This window comes from Sprattus sprattus, assembly GCF_963457725.1.
Source record: "Sprattus sprattus genome assembly, chromosome: 17".
NCBI classification, from domain to species: domain Eukaryota; kingdom Metazoa; phylum Chordata; class Actinopteri; order Clupeiformes; family Clupeidae; genus Sprattus; species Sprattus sprattus.
Window position 1 is genome coordinate 20,464,281 of NC_137915.1, and position 12,500 is coordinate 20,476,780.

The 12,500-nt window shown below is 46.0% G+C and overlaps 1 protein-coding gene across 3 annotated transcripts in view; it reads right to left on the minus strand.

The window, feature by feature from the left end:
* Positions 1-12,500, minus strand: part of mllt10 (MLLT10 histone lysine methyltransferase DOT1L cofactor) — a 62,059-nt gene that overhangs the window by 16,137 nt on the left and 33,422 nt on the right. For all 3 annotated transcript variants that reach the window (XM_080855181.1, XM_080855180.1, XM_080855179.1), the window contains exon 10: positions 6,987-7,141. In XM_080855181.1, coding sequence (XP_080711307.1) covers positions 6,987-7,141 — 155 coding nt within the window. The remainder of the gene's footprint in view (positions 1-6,986; positions 7,142-12,500) is intronic.

Below are 12,500 nucleotides of genomic sequence, written 5' to 3' on the forward strand. Positions count from 1 at the left end.
CACCAGAGAGGAAATACCTTGACCAATTATTGGCGGAATAAATCCGGGTAAGGGAGACGGCGCATACAACATGGAGGTGGCCGGGGGCTCTGCAGCCCATCACACAGTGCAGACAATGCAGTTCTGATGCTAATGATTTAATCCAGTTAAAGCATTTCCAAATTCAGGAGATAGCTGAGCGGAGGGAGGGGAGAGGAAGGAAGGAGGGGGGGAAGGAACTGCATGGAGGATGCATGTTTGTCACAGCGCACACATTGTCTTTTCCACACAGGGGGATTCAGTGTGTGTGCACGCGCTCCCCAACAGCCCGGGGTGCTGAAGTACACTGAGTGACATGGGGAAAATTCATTTTTAATGCAATGAGTTAAGTGTGTCTGCAGCCAGGCGCGTCTGACGCGGCAGAGAGGGTTGGAGTGGCACTGTGTTACACAGACACACACTTATATGCATACACACCCAGACTCTTAAATGCAAAGGTACTGTGTTACAAACACACACACACACAGACACACACACACAGACACACACACACACGTATATACACACTCATAAGTGCAAGGGTGCACACACACAGACACACACACACCCATACGTGTAGACGCACACACTCACACACACAGACTCATAAGTGCAATGGTAGACACGCACACTCACACACACACACACAGACACACACACTCACTCACTCACTTGCAGTGTGAAAAGACACTGTTTCTGTCTGCTGCTTCTCCTAGCCTGCAGCTGCTCAGCTTCAGCACAGCTCTCCTAGTGGTCAGGAGAGGGTTAAACCCAAAGCTGCCTCTCGCCTTTCTCCTCCCTCTGCTCTCCACCCCTCTATCCCTCCCTCCCTCCCTCCCTCCCTCCCCCTCGGCCAGAGCTCTCCCACTGCTTCTCGCTCTAGCTCACTCGCTCGCTCTCTTTCTGTCGCTCATTCACTCCTCTCACTCTCGGAGCCTCTGCCGGGAAGACGGCCAACCATGTCAAGTGAAGTCCAACAGCTTCGGTGCAAGCCCTTCGGCCGGGCACAATTTGTTGCATAACACAGACGCCGCTACGAGAAAAAAAAAACATCTCTGGGTCTTGTCTGCATGTTTACATTCCAGACCTATGAGCGTGTGTGTGTGTGTTTGAAATTGTATTTATTTATTTTTTAAGAGATGTGGGGGGGGGGGGGGGGGGGGGGGGGGGGGGGGAACGAAAAACTCTCTCCTCTCCTCTCTCCAGTCCAGATGTCATTCTCTGTAGTGAATCTGAACCAGAGGGCTTCCCTGTGAATCCACATCTGGTCCCTGCACAGGGAGAGCAGATCAGGTGGACAGCCTCCTCTTCTGACAGACTCAATTCTCTGGATGTCTGGCAGTGGAGGGTCAGTTTCAGCTCACAGAATCATTCTCTGGCTTTCTCAGTGGACGGCCAAAGCAACCGATCCAGTTCGGAGTTCGGCCATAATTCCTGCCTGATTTCTACAGCCAGTGAAACACAAATGCCCTCGACTAGTCCTAATGCCACACACTCATGAACACACACACACACAGTCTCATGTATCTTTTCTAGCAAACATGGTGACATCACCTGCTCAGGGGCTGCTGGGACTGACACAGCAGCCCAGTAATAGAGCCTCAGCTGGGACCCATGGGACGGGGAAAAACAGCAGCCTCATCCCCCCAATAGATCCATTCAAAACACACGCACGCACACCACACACACACACACACACACACACACACACACACACACACACACACACACACACACACACACACACACACACACACACACACACACACACACACACACACACACACACACAAAGAAGCTGTGTTTTCTTAATGCACTTGTGCTCTTTGCAGTGAGCAGACCAGTGAGCAGATTCTGTGGTTGCGCTCCTTATTGCATAAATTGCAATTTTCTCGTTTTTATTAAACAACGTGGGTTTGTGTTTCTATGACAACCCCATTTAAGGGGTCCCCCCATCTCTTGGGCTGACATTTAATTTAGCAGAATAGAGGGGGCACCATCAGGGGGATTGACCCCCCCAACCAACCCCCTTCCAGTCCCATCACACACACACACACACACACACACACACACACACACTTTTGTCCATGGAGCGGGAGAGAGAAGAGAAGTGATATCCCATGTCCCCCCTGGCCCCTGTGTGACCGGGCTTGTGTGAGCGGGGGCGAGCGCGGAGCTGCTGGCTGCCCAGGCAAGTAGAGTGCGAACGGAGGGCCTCCAGGCCCCGGAGCCTGACCCTCTGCTAAGCCTGTCAGATCCCATCCCATCACACAGCCACAGGGCCATGCCAAGGGAGACGAGGAGGACAGGAGAGGAGAGGAAAGGAGGAATGGACAGAGAAAAGTAGAAAGGAGAAGGGGAAGAGAGGATATTAAAGACAAGAACAAGAGAGAACAGGTTACAGGAGAGGAGGAAAGAGAGAGTGGGAGAGAGCAGAGAAAGAGAGTAGAGGAAAGAGGAGAAAAGAGTACAATGTGGAGGGAGAGGGAACGAGGGAGAGAGGAAGGGAGAGGAGCAGAGGTACAGAGAGAGGACAGGAAAGTAGAAGAGAACAGGAGAGGAACAGGAGCGAGATCAGAGGAGCAGAGAGGGGGTGAGGAGTACAAAGTAGAAAAGAGGAGAAGAGAGGTTGGGGATGAAATCAGACAAGACTTATACCGAAGAGAGGATGATGAAGATTGTGAGGATGGTGAAGAGTAGATAGGAAAGAGAGAGAGAAATGGAGAGAGCATGAGATGAGTGTATGAAATGTGAGTGGAGAGAAGATAGAGAGAGAGAGATGGTGGGATGAGGACAGATGAGAGAAGAGCGGATGAAAAGAGAGAGATGAAAGGGGTGGAGGAAGAGAGGGGGAGAGTGAAGAGGAGAAAAAGCCCAATGAAGGGGAAATGAGAAGAGAAGAGAAAATGAGTGCAGAAAGGGCAGGAGACAGGAGAGAAATGAGGGAGGAGTGGGGGGCCCCAGCACCCTGATTGTCCCAGGCTTAGTGATCTGGGCTGGGGAGGTGAGCGCTTAATGTGAGCAATGGAGGGTCACCCTTTCGTGAGGATGTTCTTACGGAGGGGGGAGAGGCTTCTCTCACACACACACACTCAAACACACCAAAACACAGAACAAGTAAATCCAAACACATGCATGGATGTACGGATACTTAGACACACACATGCGCACGCACACACACACACACGCAGTGGCCCTATAACCGTGTCCACCTCCAAAGGTTAATGACCAGTAGTGTGGCTCATAGGGCCGAGGTCCGAGTGCCTCTTCTCCCGGCCTTCACTGAGTCAGCAGCGGTAGCAGCCTGGCACTGCGGCACCGGAGAGCATTACCAGGGCACACTTCCAGCAGGGCACAGCAGTTAACTGGGTCAAATACACGGGACGACACGTGAAAGGGGTACGTCTTAAGGGAGACACTGCTCGTCAGTGCACACACACACACACACACACACCACACACACACACACACACACACACACACATATATACACATCAGTGCCTTACACTTTACCTACACCCCCCCCCCCCCCCCTCCACCCCCTAACCCCCCTCCTTTGGCCACCCTGCACACAGGCAGGCCAGCACTCGCCTAAAGAGAGGTCAGTTGCCAGGAGACAGGCAGTTGCCACAGCAGCACAGGAGGGGGGTAATAAGAGAGAGGGGAGCTGAGCGGAGATGAAAAGATTGTCCTCCCTCACTCCCTCTGCGCCGCCAGGAACCAAGAAAAAAAAAAAAAAAAAACAGGATCAAGTGGAAAAAACTCTGATAGACGCTGCAACGCAAAAAAAAATAAAAATGCATCCAAATGCAGCCCATGAGAGGACGTGAGGTCCTGTTGTTCCGTTTGTTTGTTTGTTTGTTTAGCATATTGTGTGTCTTTAGCTATTCACATATTCGCATATTGTATGTCTTTAGCTGCTCTCAGAGGGCACTTTCTCTGAAATCAACAGTAAATAAAAGTTCAAATTTTTAATGTCAGTGGCATGTTGTCCACAGTGGGAGTGCGGTTTACTATTACTAGTGATACCAGACACTCCCTGCTCAGACAGGACTGGCATCAAAATCTAAAAATTCAAATGAGTTCAGCCACTTTGTTGACGTTATTAAAAAAAAGAAGATAATTATAATGCTGAACACAATTTAAAAATGTAATTAATCCATTTCCATTGAAACAAACTGCCCTAATTGTTTTTAACAAAGACACAACATTTAATATAATGTCTTTATACTGAGCATCAGATAGGCAATAGTATGATGCAAATAATATTTTTTCTATTGTAAGATGCCAGAGGGAGAGACAAAATCTCATTTGGGTTTATCCATTTTCAAAATAAGAAAACAAGAAAAGGAAAATCTCTCTCTCTCTCTCTCTCTTTCTCTCTCTCTCACACACACACACACACACACACACACACACACACACACTTTTCCATAAAAAGTAATTCCTGCTTGTTAATGCAAATTTGAGAGAAATGTATGACTTAGTTGTGTACAGAATATTTATTAACAAGTAGCACTTACCGACTATCTGCCTGATAATATAATGGCCTCTTTCATGATAAGATCACAAAATCAAGCATAACAAATTAGTCTCCAGCAGTTCCATAAAATATTTCTGAACATTTGTTTACTTTGAATAAAAACAGACTCAGGTCTTCTGTTGATGCATTCGTCAGGCAACAAAGCTCAAAGCACAGCAGGGGCGAACTCTCATGATGCAGAGAGAGAAAGAGAGAGCGAGCCACGCTGAGCCACGAGGTCCCACACCAGACTGCAGTCAGAAGCTCAACGGCTGGCTCACATACAGGCACCAGCAACGTGAACCAAACAAACATTATGGAGCGCCTGCAGACAGCGTTCAGATATTCACACGACAGTGTCTTATGCTGCATCATCTGTACCAAATCTAAACCATACAAACACATATCACTAGAATGATTAAGATACGGGGTTTGAAAGACCATTTCACACAGCAACAACAGAAGATGCTAGACTATCTATCAAAAACCTAGGGCTAGAGACCCATTAAATACAAATACAAAAAAAAATCTGTTTAAATATATGAGATATATACAGTTTCCCTGTGATATAATTTCTGTAGAAATATTTGTCTACTTCTACTCACGAAATATCTGTTCTGATACAATAATTACCAGATTTAGCTAATAGTTAATAGCATTATACATATATATTCTATGTTATATAAAAAAACGATACAAGTAAGAAATACCCAAAACAAAGAAAGATACAAAACCACAGCATTGGACCAGATGCCAAACACCATTGGCAATGTGCAACACACACACACACACACACACACACACACACACACACACACACACACACACTCTCCTGGTGCTCCAGCACTGTAAGCACTCATTAAGATGCGGAACGCACCCAATGCCCTGTCGTTTTCCATGTCACAAAATCTGTTATTCTGAATAGATTAATACCTAGCCTAAATAGCTCAACCTGATGTTCAAGTCACAACCGTTCGGCAGGTAATTACCGCGTGTGCCGTACGTGCATTTAAAGCGCTTATCTCAAGATTTCGGCACAAATTACCGCACTGAGAGGAAATGGCACGTTTCATTCATTTTAATTAGGAAATTCAGTGACAAACGGTGCATCCAGGCTGTGCGAGTGCCAAAGACTGAAGCGATTAGTAGTCTAGAATACTCAAGCATGAGTGGCACTTTAATGCAGGCTGCCTTCACAGATCGTCACTTTTTTACGCAGCATCCTCTTTCAGATCAATGCTCAACACTGATCAAGAGGTTACTCACAAACTAGAAGATGTCACAAAGACAGGAATGGAACGGTACCTTGCTTTCAGTAAAAAAAATCTACAGCCCTCTCATATTATATTATATGAAGTGAGTGAGCGAGCGTGTGTGTGCTTCATTGAGGTAGTCCTGCTGTGTTTATGCGTGTCGTGTGAGTACTGGTGATATTGGATGCATTACAGTTCGTGTTGAGGTGATAAATTGTGAAATTGTGTGTATAGTCATCTGACGTATGGCAGTGCTAGCTGCATTAGTGTGTATTAGTGTGTGTGTGTGTGTGTGTGTGTGTGTGTGTGTGTGTGTGTGTGTGTGTGCTCGTATACGATTTTTGGTGTTTGTCAGGGGCGCTGGAAGCAACCCCCACTTTTGGCTCTCAGAATATCTACGTTAATCAACACTGTCCAGATTATTAACAGATGACAGAAAGTAAACCACTGCAGAGTCGGTGATACGTGCAGGTAGGTAGATATACTTCTGTTTACTGAGGAGGGTCTGGAGGAGAATAAGCAGAAACACGTTGTCACTCCTAGGCTAGGGAGCTCAAAGCCAGCCTAGTCCACAATGTTTTAAGATTGATGTTTCGCTCCCAGTAATGATCCATGTCTGTACCACCAACCAATCTTGCGTCTGGATCACAGAGTATGTAATGTGATCATGTTAAAGTAGGGCGAGGCCAACACTGGCTGTGAAATGTGTTGATTTGGGAAATCGCTTGTTGCCAACCGCACTTGGATATCTGGCAAGGCAAACAGGCTTCCTGTTTCTGTATCAAACTGTGGGTGAGCCATCGTTTCGCTGCCAGAATTAAGAAAAATGTCCCCATGGGAGGATGGCCCTGGGCCCCCTACTGGTCTGGGTTTGCCCCGTGTTCTTGGCCCTCAGCCACTTTGAAACCCATTCTGGCACCGCTGACATTCAGTGCATTTGTGTCAGTGTTTCATTGTGAGACAAAGTGTGCATGTGTGTGTTTGCATGGACGGACTCATATGCGTGTTGGCATTATTATGTGTGTGTTTGTGTGTGAGAGTGAGTTACTGAGTGTTCATGTGAGTGTGAGTGTGTGTATGTATTGACATGGGTGTTGGCGGTGCCGGTTGCATTAGGGTATTTGTGTGTGTACACTCACATGGGTCTTGGTGGTGCTGGTTGCAGTTGGGTGTGTGTGTGTGTGAGTACTCACATGGGTGTTGGCGGTGCTGGTGGCAGAAGCGGGCGTGGTGCTGAAGGGGGCAGGTGGGGGCAGAGAGGCGGTGGCCTGCTGCTGTTGCTGAGGTAGCTCTGAGCCCGGCATCACACTAGCCACCGGACCTGCTACATCACTGCTGGTGAAGGCACCTACACATATACACACACACACACACACACACACACACACACACACACACACACACACACAGAGAGAGAGAGAGATACTTAGGGTTAGGGTCGTTGCCCTTTCAAAGGCAATGCAAACAAGGATTTGTGCAGTTGAACAGTCTAACTCATGCAAAACGTAACCAAATGGTCAAGCCCAGCGTTGCAGATGAACCAGTGAAGGTTGCTGGATGTATCTTGGCCCTCTCATTATGACACCGGCATGGGAAAGAGAGGGGGGAAATTAAAGGCCGGAGCCCGACGCTGGATAATCGCAGCCTGCCGTTGACCCAGAAACACTGGGCCTGAATGCAAAACTGATGACTCGACACTTCTCCTGTAAAATCACCTCGGGCTTGACCTCAGCTTTTCAAGCTGGCCAATGGGGGAGGGTTGGTGGGGTGGTGTGTGTGTGTGTGTGTGTGTGTGGCAGGGGGGGAGTGGATTGTATTCATGTGACATCTAATCACGGGGCCTCTTGTTTGCTGTTGATGGTTTGTTGGTGGGTGTTGTTTAATAGATCACCCACCCACCCTCTCCCCGAACTCAAATAAACCCTGCTGACGGCCCTACTGACCCCTGAGCGCACCCCACCCCAGCCCCCCAATCCCCCGACCCCCCGGCCCTATGAGTGGCTCAAGGCAGAGGGCATATTCACGGCAGGAACAAGGCCACATTGTTTGGGGGAGGAGAGCGGGACCACGTGAAGCCATTCAAGGCCCAGAGGCCGGTGGCTCGGTCCGCATATGGCCCAATCAGCTACCAAACAACGTCCGACTTCTCCGCCGAAAACCAGAGCGATAAGGGCCGGGTTCACCTCTGACAGGGCTCCATCTTTGTGCTTAGTCCGGGACATGTTATGATGGGATTAAATATTGAAACGTTAGCAAGGTTGGAGAAGAAGGGGGGGGGGGAAATGGCTGGCTTCAGAAGGAAGGTCCCCCCTCAGTAAAGAGATTCATTAGTACCTTACAAGACAGACCCAGCAAGGGCAGGCCACAGTTAGTCCTGTTATCTGATGAAAGATCGAAGTGGCCAATCGATAGGGACTTAACATCTCCCCTGCAGCCCACCTTATCCAATCAAGAAAGAAGATGGAAGGGGGCTGGGGCATTGAGGAGGGAGGGGGGGGTCAAATGAGATTAACAGGCATTTCCAGTCAAACCTACATCCCCCTCTATCCAGCAGAGAATCCATGGAGGTTCAGGGAGAGGTTAAATCACGTGACCAGTGGGGGCTCTGATAAGACTAACCCCAACCCCACCCCTCCCACCTCACCCCCCTGTCCCAGGCCTCCTGGAATGCAGTGGATTGGAGCCATCTCCTGATGCACAATGCTAAGGCTAATGAGCCCAGATTAGGAGATAAAGCCCGACTCAAGACCAGGGCTGGAGCCTGCCAGGGAAGGATACATTCACCTTCAGCAAATCTCAGGGGTGGGGACAATTGGATGGGGACAGAGTAGAGCGTGGACAGACAAAGAGTACAGTGGTCCTGATGGGACAGTCTGTGTGGGTATGCATGTGTACGCTGTGTGACAGAGCAGCTGGGGGGGGTGGTGAAGTATGATCAACTCCATGTGTTATAAAGTGCTGGTGTGTAGAGAGGGTAATAAAGACTTGCTGATGGCACTAACACACACACACACACACAGACACACACACACACACACACAGACAGAAACACACAGACAAAGGCCCTGTCCCATTTGTCTTCCCTTCACCCTACCCCTTCATTGAAGTGCACTTCACTGCGGAGGGCCCCTTCAGAACGGAGTGAGAAGCGTTAAGGGATTTAAATCTTTACCTTCGAAATGGGACACCACTCGATGCGTCACTGCGTCATTAGTAGCCAACCAGTTCACCTACGTCACACGCATCAACCAAAATTAGTAGTAGTAATTTTCATTGATGAAAAAGCCGGCTCCAATTGTACTGCTTTCCTTGATCATCCTTCTCCGTTTAACCAACCAACGGAGAAGAAATGAGACCAACCGAAGACGGCTTCGACGTCAACTAGCGATGGTGGATGTCTTTCAGGTATGTAGATTTGTTTTAGAAATGAAACTTTGTACTTAGCTGGCGATGTGTTAACGTTAACGTTAACGTTAACTAACCTGCTCGAGAGGTACGTTCACATCATAACGGTACAGCGTATAGTTCACATTTTGCTAACGTTTCTGTTGAAATAGTTACAGTTACATTTGAATTACTTTTGTTTAAAAAGTTATGGATGTATTTCAGGTATGTAGATTTGTTTTAGAAATGTAACTTTGTAGCCTACTGAACTTAGCTGATATGATGGCGATGTGTTAACGTTAACTAACCTGCTCGAGAGTTCACATTATAACGGTACAGTGTATCACATTTTGCTAACGTTTCTGTTGAAATAGTTAGGCCTACAGTTAAATTTGAATTACTTTTGTTTAAAAAGTTATGGATGTATTTCAGGTATGTAGATTTGTTTTAGAAATGTAACTTTGTAGCTTACTGAACTTAGCTGATATGATGGCGATGTGTTAACGTTAACTAACCTGCTCGAGAGTTCACATTATAACGGTACAGTGTATCACATTTTGCTAACGTTTCTGTTGAAATAGTTAGGCCTACAGTTAAATTTGAATTACTTTTGTTTAAAAAGTTATGGATGTATTTCAGGTATGTAGATTTGTTTTAGAAATGTAACTTTGTAGCTTACTGAACTTAGCTGATATGATGGCGATGTGTTAACGTTAACTAACCTGCTCGAGAGGTGCGTTCACAACATAACGGTAGCCTACTGTATAGTTCTTATGAATGACTTTTGTTATCGTAGCCTAGTTATCGTAACGTAAGCTATTATTATTACTAACCTAAACACAAGAACTCAATAAACAGTTCAACGACATTAGGACAACTTATTTTTCATTTGAGACATCACATTAATATTGATTATTGTTTGTTTTTCAGAGTGGCCGTATGAGATACTGTCATCTCAACACCACTGTGCCCATCCTAAAGTTATGGCTTAATGTTGAGCTGGAGGTGATGGAGGACTTCAGGCTTTCTCGACGGGCCATACATGCACTGCAGAGGCTGCTTAAAAGCGAGCAGGACCATGGCTGGGGCCATGAACTGGAGGTCCTCATTTATGTTTACTGGCTGGCTCATGGACTGTCCTACCGTGTAGTGGCACGAGTTTTTAATGTACCCCGGTCAACCATCCACCGGGTGATACATAAAACTGCACAACTCATTTGGGACAACCTGAAGCGAGCCATCTCCTTCCCCACACCTGGAGGTATAGAAAACATTGGACTGGGATTTGGCCAACTCTCCAAAACGCCAGTGCTTAACAGAGCTGTGGGTGCCATTGATGGGTGTCACATCCGCATCAAGCCTCCATCAATACACCGTTTGGACTATTTGAACTACAAGGGTTTTTTTTCGATTAACATGCAGGCCATATGTGATGCATCTGGTAAATTTTTGGATGTGTTTGTTGGGTACCCGGGTTCAGTTCATGATACCCGTGTATTGAAAAATAGCCCTGTGTACCTGTCCAAAAGGTACCCTCCCGAGGGATACTTTCTGCTTGGTGATGGCGGATACCCTTGTTTGGAGACTCCGATATGCCTCATAACACCATTCAAGGAACCGGTAAATGGACGGGAGAGGCAAAGATTCAATTATCATCTGGCAAAGGGGCGTACAATCGTCGAAAGAGCTTTCGGGATAATGAAGACCCGATGGAGGTCCACCCTTTTCAAGGCCTTGGAGGTGAAGCCCACGTTTGCCCCTCAGGTGATTGCATCGTGTGCCTTCCTCCACAATGTCTGCATTGACAATGGGGATGTCCTTGAACCGGACGACGATGTGGTGCAGGACCTCATGGCTGAAGGACCTCTGCAGGAAGCCCCTGCACAACATGAGAGGCCAGGGAATGCCATGAGGGACAGGCTAGCTGCCCTGATCACTGGCAATCTAGAGGTGCCACAGTAGTTTATATATATATATATATAATATAATAATATATATAATAATAATATAAAATAAAAGTATATAATACTAATATATAATAGTATGTTATAATAATAGTATGTAATAATAATAGTATATAATAATAATAATAGTATATATATAATAGTATGTTATAATAATAGTATGTAATAATAATAGTATATAATAATAATAATAGTATATATATAATAACTATATAATAATAATATAACATAATTATATAATATATTAAATAAGCATTATGCAACAATTATACTTCAGGATTAGGGTAAGCAGTTTTACCTTAAAAGCAGCTTGATATGAGCCACCGTGCCATCGCCATACCAGGGTCCATAGGCATATAATTGCTAAATGTAGGATTGCCTGAAGCCCCAAAGTCGGTAATTTGCCGTCTTGTTTTGTAGAGTGTTGCACTTGCTTGATGTTTGACTGTGTTAGGACATTTGTTTGTTGACTAACTAGTTTGTCATAATGTCAAAGTCAGCATATGTTGTGTGTTCTTTATTTTACATGTATGTAAATAAAATGTCATTCCTATGATTGGACAACTTGTTTGGGATTTTGTTTTTACACATCTGCAAGTTAGTAAGAAACAGAATAGAACAAAGAAATTACTGCTCTGGCTTTTTATTGACTAATTTCTCAAATAGACTGAGGAAACGCTCCGTTTTGGCCTCAGTCTCCTCGTGCCTCTTCTGCTCCTTTAGTGATTCTTGCTTTAAGAATTCCAGGATAGGATTGTCCTGTTTTCGTTTCTTTGGTCCAGGTGGTCCAGGTTCAGCAGTTGAGGGGCCAGGACTGGAGGCAAATTCTTCGTTCTGTACATAGAAAATGAATAACCAGATTGGTTCAGTACCATACACAGTAACATCCTGTGCACACATGTTGGTGTTTTGCACCGGTTAAATGTAAGTGATCAATTTAAGTGTATTTTCCTTACTTACCATCAGTAATGTTTCCTCTTCAAAGGACGCCACTAACACAGGTGGGTTTATGCAGGGCCTTGCTCCAAGCACCTCGTGCATGTCTTCATAAAAAGGCCAGTTGGCAGCTGTCCTCTCCCCACTTTCTGTTCCTGAACCGGACCTGGGTGTTTTCAGATCCTGCATTAGCAAAAATATGTTTGCGCGCACACACACACACACACAAGTGAAAACCTGATATATAGATTATAGACTATAGATTATTATATATAATGCATTCATTTCAAAAGGCAGATGGCGATAACATGCAGCATATATCTCACCAAATAATTACCTTATATTTCTTCTTTAAATTTTCCCACTTTTTTCCCACCTGCTGCACATTCACCTTCCCCTCGAGGCCCAGCTGTGTGATCAGTG